We start from the raw sequence: 23955 nt of genomic DNA, 5'->3' as shown, positions 1-23955 counted from the left end.
GTTTCTGTCAAGCACCTCTTGCACTCCTTCCCTCTGGGAGTCCATGGGAATTTTGCCTGAATAAGGAGTGCAGCATTTGACTCAGAGGTTATGGAACAGAGGGGGGTCTCTCTTTGAAGAGACGCAGCAGGTCCCAGGGAATAACACTGCACAGTAACGGATTTCATGAGTGTATTTTTATTGACATTAGAAGACTGATTTGTTCCCCCCTCCTTCCATCTCCCCACCCGCCGAGAGAAAGATTTGATGCTGTCGCTCCCCATCACACACCATGTGACAGAGCAGAAGCTGCACGCTTTTAGCAACAACAGAAGCCTCCTGTCTTCAAGACAGTCACTGGGCTGGTGAGAGTTTCGTTTTACATGCTTGGTTGCCACAGACCAGAGGCCCAAAGGGAAGCAGACAGTGCTGCCACAAGACGCAGCCTGAAGAGAGAAGATGACAGCAGAAAGAAGCAGCTGAAGAGGAGGAGGAGGAGGACAGTGCCAGAGAAGAGAGGAAGGATGGTGTCCGATTGCTTACTTTTAACTGGTCCTCTGGGAGGTTCCTCAATTGAATCTCTCTCTCCGGCTGCGTCTCCTTCTCTAGATTTCTTTTCCGATACCTCTCCAGCCACATATCGTCACAGCTGAAGCGCTTGTACAGGGGTTTGAGTCTCTTCCTCTGCGATGTTTTCTTGGCTTTTCCATCTGGGGCGAGGAAGGGGAGCATCCAGACTTTGCTCTCAATGCTGGAAAATGGCCGTGGGGACAGCAGGATCTGAGGAGACCTCTTTTTGCGATGTAGAACCCATTTCTCACTGGGCCTCTTTTCAGGTGGCGTTTGACTTTGCTGTTGGGGATCCTGTGTTATAAGCAGCAAGTGAAAACACAGGGTGGTTTTTTTATCATGACTGAACAGCAAAGCTCAGTGCCAGGGCCCAGAACCACTTGGAGGGCTGAGCCTTTACTTGAGCTCTGGAAGACTGAAAGCCCACCCTACCCGCCCCAGCTCCACACACAAACCTGAGAACCTGACCAGAGCAGCAGCGATTGCATCGTACAGAGGTAGCTACCAAGGTGTTGCACAGATTTGATTTTTCTCGTTTATTTTAAAGGCCCAGCAGAAGCTTAAAGCTGAAGTCGGGTTCCATAAGTGGGAAGAAAGGAAAAACACTGTGGCGTTAAAACAAAAATCACCTAATGGGTCATTTGCTGGCTTTGGAAAAGAGAGTTAATGGGGAAAATGATCAGTAATGTTCTGAGCCTGCCAAAATTTTCCCCTTTTAAAATACCGTATAGTAGCTGCCTCACACACTACAGGCCAGATTGGGACAACAAATGATAGCCAACATGCAGGGGAAGTAGACAGTAGAGGAACCTTGACTCACTTAGCTAGGAGTGCTTCAGGGCTTTCAAGGTACTGCACCCTGGAGCGGCAGCCTTGCTGTCCTTTGATAGAGTGAAACGCAGGTTCCCTTCTGCCCTGAGCGATACCTCCCTCAACCCCCACTAGCTGAGTGCATGGCCTCTGCTCCCTGCACAGAGCCACCAGGAAAGGAATCATCATGTATACTCATCTTTGTGCACTCGTACAGGGCCAGTCACAATGGTAGTCCTGTGGTTTATTACAATCTTGCTCCAGCAGGGATTTCCCTACACGCCCCCCATAGGAGCATTTACCCTCCCTGAATTTCCCCAACACCCCCACAGTTTTGTGAACTAGTTACATGCAGTGTTGCCAATTTAGTGATCATTCGGAAATTTGAATTGAAATTGAAACATTAATACACACTTTAAATGCATATACAGTGTATGAAAAAATACACGTATCTGAAAAAGTATAATAGATTTGAAAAGTATGAACATAGACTAGCTTCCTTATACAGCTGTTGTTTTTATGACCATGTCAGTGCATTCATTTCGGTGATGTTGGCCAACGTAATAATTTCATATTATGATTTGTAAGCAAAGTCTAAATGAGCTCTCCCTGACAGCTAGTGATGAGCTGGGGGGAAAGGCTTCAGGACCAGTTTGTATTTACATTCACACCTAATCTACCTAGGTATCCAGCAAACAGAGCTGTGTTGCCCAAGTGATAGATTTTGGCTGGGGTTGGGTTATAAATCACTTGAATGCGAGCGTTAATGAAATGTTGTTATTCTTATTATATGAGTAAAGGGCAGCAGAACTGTACTTAGCCTGTGCTGATTGAGGGCATCAAGAGAGAGAGTGGGGAACAGGTGTTTTGCTTGATAGTCTGCCTGAGTCACAAGTACTATTTGACCTGGCCCTCTCCACTGTCTAAAGACAGAGCTGATTAGGCTCCATAGATAGTCTTTTGTTGTGTTAAGTGACCACTACAGCTGAAATCACTGATAATCAGGTCTAAGTGCTAAGACCTGCTGTGGGACAGTGTTTCTGTGGAAGAGACGGCCCAGACTGCACTAGCAGTGAGGTTCCCCCACTGAGAGCTCAGCTGAAATCACTGAGAGCTGGGTGGAACCTCAAGAGACCAACTCGCAGAGGTCACAGTGGCAGCAGAAGGTGACGGCGCAGGGCCATTGGCAAAAAAGCAATGGAGTGAACAGTGGCACAATGAACAATAGTGGCCAGAGTGAACAGTGAGCAGTTGGAGGAACGAGCAAGGTGCCTTCTTGCCCCCCACCTCTGAACTCTGAGTCCCCACTGATCCAGGACAACACCGGTGAGTGTTAATGAGGCTGTTACATAACACAGTTCATGCGAACAAACATGGCTGTGGCATCATACTTTCTATTTAGGCAAGAGATACCACACACAACAAACTGGAGGCCAATGTTAAGTGCATTGTCACTTGTTCATCCTGAAGCTGAACACTGGTTCCGAACAAGACCAGCAAATGCTCACTATCTTTCTGCAAGAAACTCAACTGACTGGCTAGACGCATGTGGTGCAACAGTGAACGACTCAACAGTTGAAAAAGTGAAGACCTCTCTCACCACATTCAAAAAATTTGCATACATGGCTGATGAATGCACCAATGCAAATGGTCATCAAGTATTAAGTCATTGTGTATGTTATCTTGATGTCAGTTGTAGGCCAATAGATGCATTTCTAGATGTTCAAGTTATAGAAGACAGATTGGCTGCATCTGTGATAACCCACATCTCAGAAGAGTTACATGCTTGTCAATGGGACCCCAAACAGATGGCTGCCTGTGCATTTGATGGAGCTGCAAACTTCTCTGGAAGACTTGGTGGAGCCCAAGCTTTGCTCAGAGAAACCTGTAACCCTAGTCTCTCCTATACACACTGCAGAGGACATCTACTCCAACTAGTACGAGCTGCAGACTCTTCAAAAGACATTTAAAACGCTAGAAATTTAATGTCTTCATTATATTCTTTTTTCAGCAAGAGTCCAAAAGACTGAATATTTTGGAAAATATGGAAGATACATTGGGACTGAAGTTCAAATTAGTCCAACCTGGGAAAACCCTCTGGCTTTCTCATGAGCGATCCTTGGCTGTTGTCTTAAAATTACTCCAGCCATTATTACTGGCTTTGGAAAGTATCTACCAAGATGGGATGGATCTAAGTAGTGAGGCTGGTGGATTACTTTTGCTGCTACAATCAGAGAAGACTATTGCCATTCTCTCTCTTCTAAGTCTAGTGTTGAAACCACTTGGGTCATTAAACAATGCCATCCAGGCATCTGCTACAACAGTAGTAGATCTCTGTCCAGCAATAGAAGCTACATTTGGATCAATCAGAGAGCTATCCATTGAAAAAGTATTGGAAGAAGCAAAGACTTCACTCCAGAAGTTGACAAATGAAGGCATTTATACTGAATCCTTAAGTGAAGAGGACAAGAAGTGTTTTTTTAAGACAACAGAAAAAGTACACAGACTTGATTCTTAAAAATCTACAACAGCAACTTCTAGATTCTACTCAACGGCTACGTAGCTTTTACAGATCCCTGTCTTATAAAACACCGACAGTTGAGTGGAGTAAAGCACTACCAGCAATGGGGCTGCCATGTGCTCAGGACAGAACAGAGAATTTGAACACAGAGTGGAACATCATACGATGAATGAATGAATGATTTCACTTCAGCTTCTTTGTTATCATCACTAGTGGCTCGACCTGATCTTTATGCTATGTTTCCTGGGCTGAAAGAAGTAGGAATTCATCTCTTGCTACTCCCAGTCACAACAGCTACAGTTGAGCATTCTTTTTCATCATTGAATAGAATTTTGTGTTTTGAAAGAAGTCGCCTTCTGCCTGATCATGTGAATGAACTAATGAGCATATCAATTGAAGGAATGGAAGTACCGGACACAGGAGAAGCCACCAAAGATGAATGCATTGCATTCAAGAAGTTCATTAACAGAGTTGTGCAAAATTATAATGAGAAACCAAGAAGGATGTAGATGTAGTGCTTCATAGAAGGCTTGAATAGCCAATGTTAATTTGTGTGAGGATTTTAAAATCTAATAAAATAGTCATGAAACATTTTTTGGTTTTTACTATGGTGCCATACAGCCCACCTTCATCCTCACGGTCTCACCCCTCATTGGCCCTGACACCCCACCACCCCCGTCAATTTGAACACTGCACCTAATTTCAATTCCTGGGGAAAACCCTGGCTACCCCCCAGCTTTTACACAGGAGCTACGTAAAAATGGAGCTCTTACAAGGCATTTCACCATTAATCCATGCCATATCAATGAAAGTTTGATAATATGAAAGGTAAGAGATCAGCAACATTAGGGAAGGAATCATCTCAGAGCAAAGGAGGTGAAGTTTATCCTCCATGTCAGGGAGGGTTGATTTCTAGAGTGACTGGGGTCTCCCTGCTATCCACCAGTTTGTCTGAAGAACTCAAGTATGGAAAACTTTAAAAAAAATAGTAATTTTCCATCTGTTCTTAAACCAGGCCCCCACACAAATAGCGCTGTGCCCACTCAGTTCTTGCTTCCAAGTGGCATGTGATGCCACAGCCTGGCAACAGTATACATCCTTACCAACACCAATGGGAATGCAGAGAAGGAAATATCTGCCTGAGATATATGAGGCCATAGACCCCAGTGCCTTAAGGAAGGGCTGCAGAGGGGAAGAGGAGATGTATCGGGACTGCCTTTTATTGCCTGCTGAGAACACAGTTACATAAATAAGTAAAAACATGTCAAAAACAATCATTCAGATTGATTAAGTCACTCGAAGGCCCATCTAATGTGATACTCTGGCCACAGGGCAAACTGTCAGCAGCGCAGAAGTGGGTCATTCTATACTTTCAGCATAAATTCTTCTGTCTTAGAAATAAGTTTGAAATTGTTAACAATTTTTGAGGGGAAGTTGGAGGTTTGGGGGTTTTTTGTTTTGTTTTACACAAGAATTCTACATTTATCCATCTGTCTAGCCATCCCTCCGGTTATAACACCCACTAATCAGATACGGGTGTGGGGGGGTATAGTCTTTTAATCTATTGTTGGCTGTATTTTCTGACATTTTTATATAGCAACAGATGTCCAGAGATATAGTCCTGAATATATATTTAATTGGCAAACCCATATTGGAGAGATTTAATTCTATTATTTTATTACAATATATATCTTATTAACATTTACTTTGTTCGGCACCTGTCCTGGATATTCAGAGTTCCCCTTTGAAAATCACCCTGCATGTTGAACCCCCTTAGCCATAATGCAGGGTTCAGGGCTACCCTCATTTCACAATGTCCCAAATCAAACCACAGTGCATAAAATAAATCTACCTTGGTAGCAGTCAAAGGTCCTATGTACTTTCATGTGTCAGAATTCATATCTTGGAAGCTAGGACTTTAATTTCTTTAAGACAATATAACTCCACCTATTTATATTCTGCAGTATGAAGAACGGCCACCAGAGGGAGGAATATAACTGCTCCAAACCATCCAAACTATAGCCTGGGAGCAATTTTAATTTCCATACTTCCCTTTCAATTATTTAATTTAGCCCCAGTTTTAAGTAATTATTTATTTGCTCCTAATGGTTGGATTTCAGAGTTTAGGCTCAGACAGTCAAGGCTTTACATGCCTTCTCTCGCCATCCTAGCTATATGATCTTTGGGATCATTTACCAGTGCTTTTTTGTTCAGCCTCCAAAAGGCTCTCATCTGTTGGCAATGTGCGTTAATAGCCCCTTAGAGGCTCTTTCTTGAGTCGCTATTGAAACGTTTTGGAGAGATGTGAATTTACCCTTATTTGCGGAGTGCTCGGAGATCCTTCTGTTACCTGAAACATATTGTATTTATTACACATTTTGTGTGAAGGAATTTATGCTCGTGAAAACAAGAGTCCCACAGTACTGGCTAGAGTAAGGCATAGAGTAACTTGGGGATGTGCAAATTCCTACACACTGCTCTTCCAGTACTGTGCCCCTCATTGTGACATGCAACCAGCTTCCTTTCCCAGTTTCCAGGTAGCATTAGCTGCAAAATCTTGCAGTTGTTTGGAACACAAATGAAATGTCCACTGGGAGGAGGCCAGGCAAACTCATTTTATACATCTCAAACTCAGATTTTGAATTGGGACAGCAGCAGTGAAAGATCAATGCTTTAGATCAGCGTGCACCCACACAAGGGCCAGTAGAGTCCTTTGCAAGGAGCCACTTGCTGAGATGGGATTGACATAACAAACCCTTGGTTACAGGGCGGATCAACAAATTTTAGACTCAGAACTGTGTGTGCATGCACATTGGCCAGAGCTGGTGGACAAGACAGAAAATCTGACATCTAAACCCTGTAGTGGTGCTGGTGCTGAAAACACGGTTCAACAAAATCATGTTGCTTTTTTCTTAAACAACACAGAGTTTTAGCAAGTTCTCTCAGCCTCAGCATAACTGTAAGATGAAGCTCAGCCACACCAGCTTCTGAACACCCTGCTCCGAAGCATTCCGCAGAAGGATCTAGTGCAAGCATTCTCCTGTATGCTCTTTGCTTTGCCAATGGGGAAAATCAAATGGGTGATTAGGAACCAATGGAAACACAAGAATTGCACTTGCATTGGCTCCAAACTGTTTCAATAGAAACCCCTTCTTCTGTCCCTATTGGAAATATATTCTTCACTTTGAGGCCCATTCTCCAGCCATTATATACCTCTCTCATTACCAGTATTAGAATTATCCACACACATCAGCTGGAGATACAGCCCATATTTATTTTCTTTTTGCTGCAGGGGTGGCAGGGGAGTGTCCATATAGGGTATTTAAAGAGAAGCCATAGTGACAGTAAGATCCTTGTGGTATTCTGAGTGATAGCAGCTTACTGTCTAAAATAAGATTTCACTTCTTTTTGGTCCTGTTAGCCTGCAAAGGCAACACAGCTAACAGTGAGTCAATTTCTATTTTGCCTTATGAATCAATAGAATTGTTTACAGGTGCCAATTACAGGGCCCAGTTTTGCCTTGAAGACCTGATTGAAGACAATGGCTTAGCATGGGTGTAACAGAGGGAAGTATTTGATCTGTGCAATTTGTATGATGCATAAGCCAGAAAGAACCCTGATCTTTTTACTTGTAAGAGGAGTAAATTCTAATCTAAAGGCATTGCGAGGCAATAAATATAAAGAACCATGATGCCAATTTCACACAGTCACCATTTGAAGTAAAGCTTCACTTTAAGGAAATGTAAATGAGCTTAGATGCAAAGAAGCATCTCCCACTATTCGCTAGGAACAATCACTAGCGTTGAACTACTGTATTTACACAAAGATGTGTTTATCCTAAAATCTAACTAATTTGCTCATTCTTCTATTAACGGAATACCACTCTTGGCATTTGGGATTCCTTAACCCCAGCAGGAGAGCACTGCAAAGCAAACCAAAACTAAGTCTGATAATTCTTACAGAGCAACTCACCTCATCTCTGAGTATATCGCTAACTGAAGAAGCAGTGTTTAAGCTGATCTGTGACTGACTGCTTATCCCACTGTCTTCTCTCAGGTATTCATTGTCCAATGAGTGCACAGAAAGCAAGAGAGTACCTCTGGGCTTCAGTGTCTTTGGCCTCTCGGGTGCCTCTAAATTGCTGTCAATAGCAGAGCTGTTCCCAAGAGAAATCATGGAAGTGGCACTTATTCTCCCGGGATAACGGAAACTCTTGCGTTGAGAGCTGGGTCTTGGACTTTGTGGTTTAGGGCTCATGGGCCGACAGGGCATGTCTTTACCTTCATATATCGATAGCTGGGGGCAAGAGGGGCTTAGCTGAGTAAACGGTGATTGCGGGTCACTGGGGCTAAAAGGAGATCTCAGCCAGTATTCCTCAGAAGTATCTAAACTGTTGACCATTGTTTCCTGCTGCTCAGCATAGTCTGGGTATTCTGGACATTTGACAGTCAGATCATAGGATAGTACTCTTTTTCTTCTCATATCTATAGGTGTATAGACCTCAATGGATTCCACAGAGGTGTCAGAATGGTTGGCATCTGTGAAGGTGGCATTAGATTCATATGATCTCAAAAATGCTTGTCCATTAGAGATCTCCTGCTTCTCTGTGGATGTTCTTCTTATAACATTACCAGGACCTTGCTGGTGGCCCCTGGTTGTTTTAAGACTCTCCTGTGATGGCGATAAACTTGCAAGGCTGGGCTTTTTAAGTCCATCAGCCTCCCTGCTCTTCAGAAATGCTTTCCAGGAGCTTTGGCGAAGCTTGGCTTTCTCCTTTTCAAGTTTCAGTGGTCCTTTGGGGCTCTGTTCAGGATTTTCCTTCTCCAGGGATTTGGATTCAAAGAAACTTGAGAAGGATTTATGCGCCAAGGCCAGCCTTGTCCTGAATTTTTTACCCTCTGGGTTTTTGTTTCTTTTACACTCATTCTCACTCAGGGTTTTCCTCACCCCAGAATACTGTGGCACTTCACTGTCATTATTTTCAACTGATTCTAAGACTCGTGCTTCAGAGTGTTTGACATTCAACAATGAGGGGGAAGTAGAATTTGTGTCTATGTTGTCCATTAGTATCCGACCAGAGCCAGAAGCCTTCCTCAGACTGATTCTGCTGAACAATCCAGCAGGTCTTACATAAAATAAGTCATCATCGTCAGAATATTCAGAGGTGTAGCTTTCCTTTCTTTGGAAGGTAGAACTGGGTGAACTGCTTTTAAAAGACTGCAAGCTTTCTGTGTCTTCATCCTCTTTCCCAGTGTCAAGTTCTTCTGTCTTTGTCTTGCTGCCAAAGAAGCTACTGCTACCTTGGTTTTCAGCATCCACTGTCTTGGTTTTCTTGAAGGATGCCATTTTTGAGAACACTAAAAACTTGGAAGGTTTCCCAGTCTTGGTCTGTTTCTGCACAGCTTTATAGAGACTGCTGTTACTCCCCAGGAAATGGAACCAATTCTCATCCATCTCCTCACTGTTAGCACTGCTAGTGCTCACATTATCTAGACCCAGGGCAGAGGCCTCTTGGCTCTCTGTTTTCACTATACAGTCAAAGGCATCGGTCACATTTGGATTCTGTTCATTGTCTTTGTTAAGGCTCACCAGCTCCCCCACAGCAGAGCCCAGCTTTAGTTCTCTGCTGGGAGACTCTTCACCAATGCCTATTTGTTCCTTTGACATATTACAGCTTTCAGTGTCTTTCTTTTCTAGCCTTTGTACGCAAGAGACAATGCTCCCGAAGGTGTCACCATCCGCACCATCTCCCTGACAGAGGCCATTAATCCTGTTGGTATCCAGTGCTGTTACGCTAGTTCCACATATGTCTTGCTCTAGGCCTTGACTTGTATTGAACTCATTTTCCTCAGTCACTTCGCTGTCTCTTCTTTCGAAGCGTGATTTTTTTGGCAGCTCCATTTCTGACTGCACCCCACCGTTAGTTCTGCAGGGCTCTACCTGAGAGATTCCCCCACTAGTTAGGCGAAGTGATTTCAAATATGCTCCAGTGCGTGCACCTGCCTTTTCTTTCGAGGGAACGGTAGCATCTTCCAAGTGTAAATTCACCCCACTGGATTCATTTTTTGTAGTGGTCACTGGGAAGCCACTGCAGCTGAGTTTTAAAGACAAATCTGGATCGGTTCTCTCCACTTGCTGCAGCGCAATTTTGGATTCTTCTTGCCCTGTGCTCCCAGCAGCGCTCACCTCTTCACTGCCAGAGAGGGGCTGTACAGGCAGAGTGTGCTCTTCACAGCTGGAATATGCATTCAGACCTCTCTGTGACTCACTGGGTTCTTTGATGGCAATGGGATGAGACCCCAAATCCTCACTGGCTAGTTCTCCTAATGTTCCCGTTATTATTTCAGCAGGACGGTCATCATTCAGCATCTTGGACTGCAAGCCCTTCTCCTCCACAGATATTATAATCAGAGCAGGTTTTAACTCTGAAAGTTGCATCAACTTTTTCCCCTGGTGCATGTAATGTGGTTTGGTAGTTATTTCAACAGAACAGGCATCACCACCATCGTTCTCATCCTTTTTTCCTGCATCAGCGAGATGTCCATTTATTGTTACAAGCTCAGAGTGACTCTGTAAGGCATTGTTTTTGCAATTCAGGTTTTGCAGCACTGAAGCATCCTGCTCTCCTGCAATGTCTTGGCCACCGGAGTTCAGTGTAGTCTCCAGGGATTTCCAACCCAAATTCAGTTCAGAAGAATCCTCTGAACCTCTTTCTCCCACACAAGCCTCAGTACCTGGTGATTCAGGGCCAATCTCCTCCAAGTTGTTCAGCTGTGTTCTACCAGCTGGGCCATAGTTTGCTAAATGGTTATCACCTTTGTTTTCTGCAACAGCAGAAACACCTACAAGACAAGTTGCTTGGTTCTCACTGATGCCAGATTCAGAGTTAATGCTGTGAGAGAACCCGTGCGCTTTGAAACCCCTCTCAGATTTGCATTTAGCTTTTCTTACCTCTCCTTCAGCATTTACGCTCATTGGCTCTGAGGCCAAGGCAGAGGGAGTCTCCCTTTCTATTGAATCCCACTCAGAGATCTCTCTCAGCTGGAGCTGTGGTGAAGATAAGCCATCAGCACACATGTCTGCTTCTGTGTTAAGGCCACATGTCTCTGATTCAGTGTGCAAATTAACTTCAGCACTTTGCTGGGAGCTCACTGGATGAGATAGCTTACTGTTATTTGAGTCTAGGCAGGTATTAAGAAGTGATCCTTTTATGCCAAATTTCCCCTCCACTTTTATTGCTTTTTCAGAGCTCCCACCAACCCTTTCTATGTTTTTCCAGGTGTACTCAAACCCCAACCCTTCAAGATGTATCCTGGAACATGACAATCTTAATTTATCTGTAAGCTTAATGCAGTTACCCAAGTAGTCTCTCTCACCCCCGACATTTATGTTTTCAGGTGCACTGTGCCATGTTTTACTTTCTGTCATCTCTGGCCTCGTGTGTGGAAGCTGAAATTTGGATTTTAGGCAGTGCTGGTATAAGAGTGATTCTGATTTAAGGGTGGCCCCTGGAGTTCTGTTTCTTGTCTTTGTAGCTGTAGTTTCCTCATTGTTAACTGAGTTCCTCCAATTGCATTTTATGTTGGGTCTAGAATCTAGTTCACAGTGAAATTCAAATGCCTCAGAGTTTCTTTTACTGTCAGTTCTATTTGTTTCAAAATTAATATTAGGCAAACTATGGCTTGATCCTACATCTGGCTGCAAAGGAAATTGCTGAGTCTCGGGAAAAGTCAAACAGCTTTCAGAGTTTGCTTTCAGACAAGCAATGCTTAATCCTGCTGGACTTTTTTTTACTCCTTGCAATAGCATCTTCAGCTGGTTCTGAGCTGACACAGGATTGCACTTTATTGTTTTCAGACTTTGCTTCACCTTGCAATTCATCCACTACCAATTTAGTCTCTGTCTTAGATATAGTGTCCTCGCCACTAGTGCCAGACCCTGTATTGGAGGGATCACTAGTTAATATTAGTTCTTCCTCTTCTTTTCTCAATTTTGCAGTGTGTATCCAAAATTCACTTCTACTTGGTGCTACTTTTAAGTCAGAAGACAACCCCAGTTGTGCCTTTTGACTCAACTCCAGTTGGCTCATGCAATGAAGTTTATGAGGGGGTATTTGTGCATTGGTATCAGGAAAAGTATGGCATGGTTCTTTTTTTCCAGAGGAAAGGCAGTCTGAACTAAAGCAAGTTTCTCCACTTATGTCACTGGCAACAGACTCTGTGTCTGACACACTTTCGTAAGGCTCAGTCTTTATGTCTGACAAGGATTCACTCTGATGCGACTGTGTCTCAAAATAATCTTCATCTGTTTCCTGGCTTGACCCGCGTATATCCAACTCTACCGTGCTTGGGACAGAAGAACTCTGGTCATCTTCAAACTCTCCTTCAGAGATGTAGTTTTCAGTTGGCTCTGGGGTCTGCAAATAAAGAGACCAAAATTAGTCAAGAATGAATTCAGCAGCTGAGTATCAGAGAGAAAGATGAGGAATACTAGTGGCACCTTAGAGACTAACCAATTTATTTGAGCATAAGCTTTCGTGAGCTACAGCCCACTGCATCGGATGCATTCAGTGGAATGTTTCTCTCTCTGATATTTCTAGAAAAAAATAACGTGTTGGGATTTAAACACAATAAAGATACATTTAATACAAGTATACCCCTTTCCTCTGGGATTATATCTGATGTTTACACAGGGTTGGACTTGATGCCCTTACAGCTTTACTACAAACTATTTTTAATATAGCATCCAAAATGCAGCAGAAGCTCCAAAGACTTATGATCTTTTGCACTCTTCCAATCCAAGGGCACTTTTCACATTTTACATAAATTAAATTAACATAATTCCTTCCATGTAAAAACTATTAGTGAATCCACCTTTGAATTTCAGTAGAGATTTACTGCACAAATCATGGGCATAGATATTACTATCCAATTATGTAACCAGTGCTTCATGTGGGCGGGGCAGACCTGACTTTTTTTAATCAAGCCAATCACTCAAGGGTGCACTTTAAGCACTGTCTTACCAAAGCTGATGCTCCGAGATTATCAGAGACCCCCTACTTTTTTCAGACCACTTTAAACACTCTTTAGAACACAGTGTAGTTAGTTATTTGGACATTGGAATGTGAACCAAGTTTGAAAGTGATGTTTGAACTCAGTTCAGGGAAGAGACCAAGTAGTGGATCAAGCCCAGCTCAGTTGCTTACAGGAAGAGAGATCAAAACAACACTATCAACCTCAGGGATAAGTCTTTGTCCTAAATGACCCTGCTTAAAGGGCCAAATCTCAGAGGTCTCGTCTTTTTCCGTTTTTTACCATCAGAATGCAAGCTGAAACTTCCCCAAACTGAAAGGAGGAGAGCCAATCCTGATAAAGCTGGATGAGGGGAAAATGTTAGCTAACACCCACTGCCATCACTGGTTATAGCTGCATCCAACGATTCTACATGGTTGAGACTGATCAAGGTATATATGGTTTCAGACTCATATCTATGTATGTACTTCAACAAATTAAGCTCTATATAATCTGTATCCTGTTAACTCTCACACAGCACACCTGTGAGGTAGATGGCTCCCTAGGTTCTTATACCTCAGACCTTTCCAAATGGAAAAACAGAGGCAAGAAGAGGTGGGGACAAAACAGAAGATGAATAGCAGAGGTGCAATTAGAACTCAGGATTCCAGGTCAATATAGCTTTGAGGGATGTCCACAGCTGCTCCATTGGGGCACAACTCAATGGAAGCCCTAGAGAAGAACCAAATTTAAAAAAAACAGAGCCAAAGGAGAGATGCCAGGGTTTCTGAGCCCTGCCACCACGACACAGAGATTAAGATGGATTAGGGACAGAGCTGGAGGTTAACTAGGGAAGCTAGTAAAATGGGGTTATTTGGCAGAGGAAGGAGATCCTTGTCTGAACAGACTGGAACCTGATGAAAGTATGGCTAGAGGAGATGGGAGGAGGTTTGTGTCATTTGAGGTCTTTCAATAAATGTCAAGCCCTGCTATTAACAGGACAGAAATGACCAGCATTCCAACAGTACAGGCTTACATGTCACATGTTGATCAATGGTGCAGCCGGCCGTCAGGAGCAGTTGGCTCACACAGCAATGAATACAGGAGCAGCTGCTCAGCATTAGCAAAGCTGAATCTTGAATGATGCACTAAACAAATTTACAGATGGCACTGAGGTCAGCTACAAACTATTCAAGCAAGTGGGGTCTGAGTAATGAGGACACCTGATAGTCCTGAGAATAATTATGAATTAAATTACACCCAAATTATGACACAGATCAATTAGAGTCCATCTACACGACAAATACAGATGTGGTTTTGGTGTTTATGGACCTTATTCAATATGCACCAAGGTCGACAAGGGTCCTTCTATTGACTTCAGTCCACATACCGAATGAGGAAGACAATTCCAGATACAAAGGGCATGGATTACTGTTTTCATTCATAGTTCATGGGAGAGTCCCAAAATTGCATGACCTGTGCTGTGTCCCACAGAGCTGCTGATTGGGACTGCTGAAGTCCAGATTTTAGCTGGCAGCCACTTTGTGGAGACATGTACAGGGCTGGGGCAGAGCCAGCTACTGTACACTAGGGGGAGGGGTAGCACACAGGCCATACCTCCTCCCGTGTCTGTTGCAGCAGCCACCCCCGCAACGCTTGAGAGCAGGCCCAGAACTGCTGCCTTCTACCCTGGACTGTCATGGGGCAGCAGCATTTTCTGTGGTGATGAGGAAAGGAAGACAGATTGGGGCAAGTATAGTGTGGTGGGCTTCATTCAGCAGCTCTGTTAGGCATGCACCAGCATGAACATCCACAGAGCAATTATATGCAAATATGCAAACAAACAAGTATTTATGTAAATACCTCAACAGCAAGTATTCTTTTCTACATAGGTTCTTATACCACCCCACCACGGTAGAATCTGAGTGCATTCCAGTGGTGCATTAATCTGCATGATTAACATGTATCACACGTGGTTTGTTCTCTCTCTCCTCTTCTCAGGGAGAGAACTGTATGTAGAGTGAAGGGGTGTGCTTTGGTAAGCCTTTGGAAATGTTTTTATTTTACTATGTATATGCTATGTGTTTATATTGGAGAAGTGTGTCTTGCACTTGGAACAGAAGATGGTGAGGTTTCTAATGGCCCTTAGTTCCTGTAGTGAGTACAAGTTCCTCCCCCTGCGGTGACAATCCCAAGCAACAGGTTTGAGAACTGACAACACAAGCCATGTAGACCTACTCCTCAAACAATGAGCTGATCAACAGTGAGTTAGGATGCCAGTAAATTCAATAGGACCAGCTGTTTCAGGATTCAAATGATGCTCCCAAATCAGGCCCAGAGGGCTCCTTACTGAAATTCTAAGGACAGTATGTGGCCCTAAGCATTTATGTGTAATGTGAAAATAGAGAAGCAATGTAAAAGGCAAGGGTACGGAAGAAATACGCAAGACTCATGGTTAGAACCACATTGTGACACTGTTTGACACTGGTCTTTTCTGAGAATAATCTGTAGCAGCAGCACTGTTAGGCCCTTGGCTTGCAAAAGGTTTACAATCCTGACCAGCTGTGACGTGCATTATTTTCTCATTTCCATCCGTATCAGAAACTCAACAGACATTCCTCCTATTGTTGAAGATGCATCAACCAGGCAAGCGACGGTAAACTTGTGAAAAGAAAAAACTAGCAAGCTTTGAAGGTGGGGGATAAATTGTAGCGAAATAGCTACCTAGTGTCAAAAAAAGAAATAGCAGTAAAATAGCATGTACTGAGGGGCGAGCAACAGTAAATTAGCGACACTCTGAAGGGCAGGGGCATAAATTCACAGGCTGAAAAGGTGGACATAATGGAAATAAGATAGTTTCATAGGAAAGAGGAAAGAAGATGCCTCAGAGGGAGATAGTCGGCTCATTGACTTGTACGTAGTGGTGGGACTTGCTAAAGCACCACATGTATCCAGCCGATAGGAAAAGGTTCTCAAGGCGGCTCATCCTCTCAGTTTGACGAGACATATTATCAAGAGTGCAAAGACTAAAAGCAATTTAAAGCTTTTGCACGTCCAGTGCTAGAGCTGGGAAAATATTTTCAGTGTAAATTTTTTTTCACTGAAAAATGCAGATTCAAGTCGACTGAAGTGTCTCACCAAACCATGTCAAATTTGCCAAGTTGTTTCAGTCAAAAAAAAAATTCCAAAAAAGTCAAAATGTTTCAACCTTTTCTAAATGCAACATGTTGACTTTTTGATTCAAAACGACTTTGTTTCAAATTTTACTTCTAAAAAAATTAATAAAATTGAAGTAAAAATAATCTCAAACACTAAACTAAATATTTCATTTCAGGTTAAACAGAATGTTATGTTTGACCTGGAATTAATTTTTTATAAACTTTTAGTTCACAAAAAATACTAAAAAAAATTAACTTCCTGTTAACCCTAAACTCTTTGTTGTTGTTTTTCTAGTTTTCATCTCAGCCACCAAACCAAAAAATCAGTTATTCACATAGCTCCGTCCAAAACACTCACTTTACTAGGAATAAAATGTTACCTTTTAGCGACATTCTGCAAGGAAAACACAGGATACAATTGCTGATTGCATTTTAAGATGCAAGAATCGTGCTGCTTAATTGTTCCCCTTTTGAAACAAGTTATATTCATTCTTGCTAAAATCTTCATTTGAACTAGAGCATGCTAGTTCAAAGAAAGTTATTTTGGTTTAAGGACGCCTTCAGGGAGCATCCAGGAACAGGAGAATGTTTCTGCAGCTGTCATAAACATTCAGCTAAGGGTAGCATAAAATCCCTCCTTTACCTGTAAAGGGTTGATCAGTTCCACTAACCTAGTTGGCACCTGACCAGAAGGACCAATGGGGAAAGAAGATACTTTCAAATCTGGGGGGTGGGGGGAGTTTTTGTTTGTGCTCTTTGTTGTTCTTTCCAAGACAAAGAGAGAGACCAAGCAAGTAATCCAGCTCCTACTGAATGATACATCTAAAATTACAGAAATAGTAAGTAATAGCAAGGAAATGCGTTAGAGTATCTTTTGTTTTAGCTTGTGAATTTTCCCTATGCTAAGAGGAAGGTTTATTCCTGGTTTTTGTAACTTTAAAAGTTTTGCCTAGAGGGGAATCCTGTGTGTTTTAAATCTTATTACCCTGTAAAACTACCTTCCATCCTGATTTTACAGAGGTGCTTCTTTTACTTTCTTTATAATAAAGTTCTGTTTTTAAGAATCTGATCAGGGTTTTTAGTGTCCTAAAAACCCAAGGGTCTGGTCTGTGCTCACCTTGTTTACTCTCAAGCCTCCCCAGAGACAGGGGTGAAGGGGCTTGGGGGGATATTTTGGGGAAACAGGAACTCCAAGTGGTCTTTTTCTTAAATCTTTGCTAGCTCACTTGGTGGTGGCAGCAATACTATCCAAGGACAAGGAAGAATTTGTGCCTTGGGGAAGTTTTTAACCTAAACTGGTAGAAATAAGCGTAGGGGGTCTTTCATGTGGGTCCCCTAGAATTCCCCTGTACCCTAGAATTCAGAGTGGTGAGGGAACCCTGACAGCAGCATTTGAGGAACATTTGCCAATGGGTTTTGAGTGACAGGTCATGACAAAAAATGGACTGATTGAAAGTTTTTACTTTTGTCTAATATCACCGTGTCTTCCTCTAGCTCTACAATGCCTTGTCACTACTCCATACAGATAAAACTGATGGACCCTACATGTGTGAAGAAAACAGATTGAAATTAACAGAGTTAATGTTTTTGTTGGGGATGGTGTTGTGGATGCAACCCTGTAAAATGCACTATGGGTCATAAGCATGACCAACCTTAGGACCTTGAGCCTTGCAGTGAAGGCTTCTAACACCTGAGGTTTGGAATAACTGTAGGAAGAGAAGGGACTACTCTTGGTACAACTATGCAGACCACCACTTTGAATGGGATAGAACAGTGCCAGTATGTTACATCTGCTCTCATTGGACTCTTGGGCCCAGTCCTGCTCTCATCAATGACAATGAGATATTTTTGCCATTGATTGCAGTGGAATGGGCCGAATTTCTATGGATCACATTCTCCACTTGCACCATTTCTGTATACTTGATAGGAATAATGTGTTCATGATGTGACCATTGTAAGTCCTTAACTATCCATTTCCTAGCTTTCCTCTGTTTTGAAATCAATGGGATCCAGTGACACTTGTCACTTAGCCTAACTAGCTTTCGAAAGAAGATTTGTTTTTGCAATTCAGACTCACATCCATCCCGGGAGGTAAATATTACTGTATCCATTTTATTCTGAGTCCCAGAGCAAGTCTGACACAGACCCCTACCCTAAGCACTAGACTGCACTCCCACCTACATGTTGTCTTACTACTGCAGTGACAGGTATAGGTCAGTTCTTCGTGCCAAGTCAGAACAATGTGAAAACGTTCTCATTATAACATGGCAACTGACCCTTCTGATGGCCATTGTTCCCAATGGATATGATGGTAACCACCGCTCCTGAATTAGCCCATTACAGTGCACAAATCCTTATTATTCCTTGCGTGTATGGAAGACGGTGTGTGGCACTGTTGCATACTTACCACCTGCACTGAACGAGGTAATAAACCCGGCACTGCTTCACGTGCAGACACCACTCTCTAATAATAAGGTTGTTTTTATAGCTCATCATGAGACGAGACTGAAATGCAATACTTAATAGCACCACAGCCAGCTATCCTGTTGTTGCCAACCCTCCAGGACTGGCCTGGAGCCTCCAGGAATTAAAGAATAATCTTAGATTATGTCATGTGATGAAATCTCCAGGAATACAGCCAACCAAAATTGGTAACCCTAAACTATCCTCTTTGCTCAATGAGCCTCTACACTTGTCACTGGATTAAGCAAATAAAGATCGGCATATGGGTATTGTTTACCAATGGTCCAATCCTGTGTGGTGCTATGCATTCTCACCGCCACTGTTATCAGTGTGAGAGAAAACTCAGCACCAAAACCAGAACAACACACAGAAAGCCCCCAACTAGTGGTGCAAGTAAGCCGGTATGGTCAGGTATGCCATACCATTAAGCCATTTATGCCAGTATGCCGTACCGGAAAGGCACATTTTCAGAACCCCAGGGCTTTCCCAGGAACCACAGTGGCAAAAGGAGCAAAACACGGGGCTGCTGCTCCCAGGAGCCAGCGCCCTGGGCCGGCAGCTCCTCCGGCACAGCTGTACCACCCCCAGTCCCGCCCCCAGCCCTTCCATGCAGCTGCATCTCTTGTCTGGGGTCTGTACAGCCCCACTGGAGGACAGGGTTGGGGGCAGGGCTGGAGGCAGGACAGCTGTGCTGGAGGAGCTGCCGGTGCGGGGCGCTGGCTCCCGGGAGTGGCAGCCCCACGTTCTGCTCCTTTCACCACGGCGGTTCCCAGGAGAGCCCGGCAGTTCAGCGGATACTGACTTCTATCTGTGGATAACCACATCCACAGGTAAATCGGTATCCGCGCAGGGCTCTAGTCACAGAACAGTTTTTGTGAGGGGGGTTGGGATTGGTACAATACCGGAAAGAGTTAAAATCTACTTGCACCACTACCCTCAACTGTCTGCTGATGGGTTATCTAGTACAGTGGTTCCCAAACTTGCTCCGCCGCTTGTGCGGGGAAAGCCCCTACCGGGCCGGGCCGGTTTGTTTACCTGCCGCATCCGCAGGTTCGGCCGATCACGGCTCCCAGTGGCCGCGGTTCGCTGCTCCAGGCCAATGGGAGCTTTCTCTCTCCCTCCCTCTTTGAGAAGGACAGTGCTATTATATCCACTTAGACAGAAAAAAAGAATAGAATGAAAAGTAGATGTGTCTGAAGACTGTCTGGCAACCTGAAGTTCCTGACATGACAGACAGCATTAGTTGAGAACTGTGGTATGGAACTACAGTTTGATCTAATTTGCATTTTATAAATGGGATTTTTACAAAGATTGCAAGCATTTACAATCCTTCTTTGTTTCCCCAAAGATAATGAGCCAGGACAGATTTCTCAAAAGGTGCCTAAATTAGGCTTTTAAACCCATATTTAGACACCTAAACAAGTAACCCCTATGCACCCACAGGTATCATTGAAGTCAAAATGAGTTGTGGATGCTCAACAGCATTTAAGAATCAGACTACTTATTTAGGTGCCTAAATATCATAGAATCATAGAATATCAGGGTTGGAAGGGATCTCAGGAGGTCATCTAGTCCAACCCTCTGCTCAAAGCAGGACCAATCCCCAACTAAATATGGATTATGGGGCCTAAATTCATCTAGATAATCCAATGTGAAAGCACTGGCCCCAGCACCCTTTAGTTAGTGCTTGTGAACGCTGCTGGATTGAGGGCACACTGTGAAGAATGAAGTCTTGTTTATCCACGGAACAGGCACAGCATGGGCCACAGCAGCTTCCCCACATCACACCTTTAACACCTGTCAGCTCTGGCCCAGACTTACCAGGCCCTGAATGTCAGGGGGAAGTTCAATCTCCAGGCCCTATTTAAGTCTTGGTCTCTCAACTGGGACTGTGAAAGGGTGCCAAAAGTAATGGTGCTTTGTGGTGACTTGGACACCTGTTGAGTAGCAAATGGACTACAGGACAAACAGGTTTCTGAAAAGCCGCCATAGTAATGACTTTGGGGATCAGATTAGCCTCTTAGATTCCGGGCAAGCACCTGCCCCTTTTTACGCACAATAAAGAAAGTTCCCTTCACAAGCAATTCAGTCACCGAGTTCAAATGTGGTTCCTGGGAACCACGGAGCACAGCTGCCCTCTCTGCACACATCACACTGCCTCAGTCACCACAGGAAGATAACTGAAGGTGAAAGAGCCCTTTAAACAGACTTGTGCAAGGGCCACAGAGATACAACTGTGGTCTCAATTCACCATCTCTCCCCACATTGAAATGAAATGTGGCTCTTTTATAGTCATCCTTCAGAACAAATTGGGCAACAGTCTCACACACAATTATTCATGGTCTGAGAAGTCAGACACCAGGGGTTTCTGGGTGAGGAATGAATTCCAGAGAAAAGCTTCATCCACTGGAGAGGATAAAATGGGATTCTTTGGGAAGGGCTTCCCATAGGCATGCTGAGCTGGGTTGAAGAGAAGCATAGCTGTAAGGTATCCTATGTTTATTCGGAGTCCTGCTAATGGCAGAGATTTCTACAGCTCTGGGAGTCAGGGAGCCTGGACCCTGGCAAAGATAAAAGCAAGTCAACCCCCACCAACAAACCCAAATTAATCAAGTGTGCCAAATGCAAGCCAATGGAATTCTAAGTGCTTTGTAAGCACAAGGAGGGGGAGCAGGAAAGTGGCTTCAAGACATTTCTGAGCCCCTTATGCTGAGGCCATCCTGGCATTGGTCCAGCACTCTTTCAGGCTGCTCTGATTTACACAAGCAGAGCCACTCTGGCTACTAGGCAGTGCCAGGGAATAACGGATACCTGGCCACATCTTTTGCCCCTCCCAACATGTCTCTGCTGCACTAGCAGCCAGGAGATGGTAGATGTACAGCGAATATTCAAGAATGCTCACTTTGAAATCTTCAAAGTGTTGTGCACTTAATTAAGTGGTGAACTATTCCTTCCAATTGCACTAAATTTGATCCCAAGCAGCTGCCTGAACTTAATGGGACTAATAAGAGCTCAGTGATCCACAGAATCAGAGCAGGAAAGTAACATTCCCCTTGACAGATTCCTGCTGAAGTCAGTGGGAGATGTATATAGGCATCCAAGAGCTAAATTTGACTGTAAGATCTTCAACAGTTTTGTGACTATACTGTTTAGTTTAATTTATATTTTTATGTAGAGTTGTGTACTTCTTTCCATTGTAATGCACACTGAAGCTATAGTCTCTGAAAATTTAGCCATTCATGTATCAAATCACTAAACTACTACATTACTTAGGTCTCTAGTGGTTGGTTCATAGAGGATAATAGTCTACTACCACTGCCAGCTAGTGACCTTTTGAGCTAAAAGTAACTCACAAAGCCTGGCCTCTTGATGCTGCAGGTCCTGGGTTCTTTGACAACCAGTGGGGAGGAGGGGAAGGGGTGGTGTTACAAAGTTAGAGTCATTGGGTAAGTGATCCTTTGATACAATCTAAATTGCACCTGGTGCCCTCACTGGAAAGTCTCCAGAATTAACTACCAAATGGAGTGGGCTGTCGCAGAATTACAATCTGCAAGCAGTGCCTTTAGCTATTAACAAGTGCCATCCTATAAGGTGTATGTTTATTGAATGAGGGTGGGGAGCACAAAGAATTTGAATCAGATGTAAAGCAGTCAGAAATCTCAAAATACTATCATCCCAACTTCAGTAAAAATGCATTTCCCTCTCCCACAAGCTGTAGTTACAGCATCCCGTTTATGCACAGCAGATGGTAAGGAGCTGGCTAAATTACACTGTTCTTGGTTATGCTGATGAGTTACAATCCAACACAACGCAGGTTAGTTTAGAGTGGGCTGCTGGGCAAGCCCCAAAAGTTGACACTCCTCTGTGGGGTGCAGGATTTCTGTGACCCAAGCAGTATCTTGATGCAGAAGAGCCATTTGATACATGGCGGACTGCTGCCATGTGCTGGCATCAGTGAAAGATCACAGGTGAGAGCCTTATTGTACTATAGCAGACACCATGCAGCTTCCCTCAGACTCCACTCAGCAAACTAACTCCACACCTAGAAGCTGCTCCTCTCCCGTGAGGCCAGAGACATTATTGCCCTCATTGACCCTAATTGTGCCGCTGCCAGGTGTACTCTCTCAGACAGGCTCTAGGAGTCTCTGCTACCAATACCCATGGGTGCCAGGAAGAGGCTGGAATGAGGTGACAGTCTGAGCTCAGTTTACCTAGTGGACTAAAACTTTTCTAGTAAATACTGACTGCACTCCAGCCACATCCTGTCCTGCCGGACATAAAGATACTTCCTACCATCCCACTGACTACATCACTGTTAACAGAATAAGGATCATCTAGCAGAGCAGGTGGAGGATCAACAAAGGAGTGTACACACACGGGTGTTAAGCACAAGGTAGCATGAGCTAAGCTATCAACACAACTATGTGACAATTAAAATAACCAAATTCACATCCTGTGGTGCTACGGAGAAACTGTAAAATAGGCTGTGCAAAACTGTTTCCTTAAATATTTCATATATTTTTGCAATTGTGTTTTGGACAATTCTAGGACTGCCTAGTTTTGTTTTGCATTAAGCTTCCCTAGCTGGTTTTTTGCACTGAAATGTGTAAATATTCCTTTTTAATATTTTTCAGTGCAAAAGTTGATCTTCAACTACAGGAACTTTCAAATGCAAATATTATGAAAAATATTTGCTATGTTTATTCAAACAGCTCCAGCCAAGAACAACTGCTCATTTTCACTCAAAAATGACTTTATATTTTAGCAAAAGCAGAGGTTTTGGGAAAAATTAGGCTATTTGGCAAAGTTACAATGATATGCAAAACTCTAAAGCTGTGCAAAATATTTGCAATGAGACTCAAAAGTGCTGATTTTAAAATATTGATATTGTTAAGTAAGGCCCCAGTGCTGGAATCGGATCTGGAGAGCCAAACTCTTGGGCCATGAGGAGCCCCAGGTACTTCAATGGTATCTGGCACAAGATGCAGGGCTCCGAGCTGGATGACCTGTTTGCAAGATCAAGGCTTAAGTAATGGGAGGAAAAAGATCAGAAGAAATTCAGCAGATCAATTCACAGTAAAGAATTCCAAGTTATACCAATAATCAGCACATGAACTGTTCTGAGTTGTTGTTTTTTTTTATCAGCCAGTCTTATTAGTCAAAAAGATAGTAAAATAAAAATTGGTACACATACAGTTGGGGAATTTGAACGCTTAACACAACTTGTCTTCAATTTGAATTGTTTTGATGCATTCATTGCCCTGCAATAGCTGCCTCTGCTGGGTAATTTAAAACAAGAAAATGTTTTGACATCTTAATTCTGGCTTTAATACACAGCAGGTTTCCATTCTTAGCGTCTATCTTTATTTTTTTTAAAAAACTAACAATATTTTTGCATACAATATGATACTGAGTAAATTCTCTTTTTCCTTCAAGAAATACT

At 43.3% G+C, this 23955-nt stretch overlaps 1 protein-coding gene across 5 annotated transcripts in view; it reads right to left on the bottom strand.

Annotated features, from left to right (window-relative positions):
- Positions 1-23955, bottom strand: part of ARHGEF4 (Rho guanine nucleotide exchange factor 4) — a 328802-nt gene that overhangs the window by 171258 nt on the left and 133589 nt on the right. For 3 of the 5 annotated variants that reach the window (XM_043523017.1, XM_043523019.1, XM_043523018.1), the window contains exons 2-3: positions 7853-12296; positions 523-843 (exon numbers count right to left, since the gene is read on the bottom strand). The exons of 1 other annotated variant lie outside the window; for it this stretch is intronic. In XM_043523017.1, the coding sequence (XP_043378952.1) occupies positions 523-843; positions 7853-11761 (4230 nt within the window). In that variant the 5' untranslated portion in view covers positions 11762-12296. The remainder of the gene's footprint in view (positions 1-522; positions 844-7852; positions 12297-23955) is intronic. One more of the 5 variants, XM_043523020.1, reaches the window with a different exon arrangement.

Source organism: Chelonia mydas, chromosome 9 (assembly GCF_015237465.2).
Source record: "Chelonia mydas isolate rCheMyd1 chromosome 9, rCheMyd1.pri.v2, whole genome shotgun sequence".
NCBI lineage: Eukaryota > Metazoa > Chordata > Testudines > Cheloniidae > Chelonia > Chelonia mydas.
This window is presented reverse-complemented; position numbering and strand designations above follow the sequence as displayed.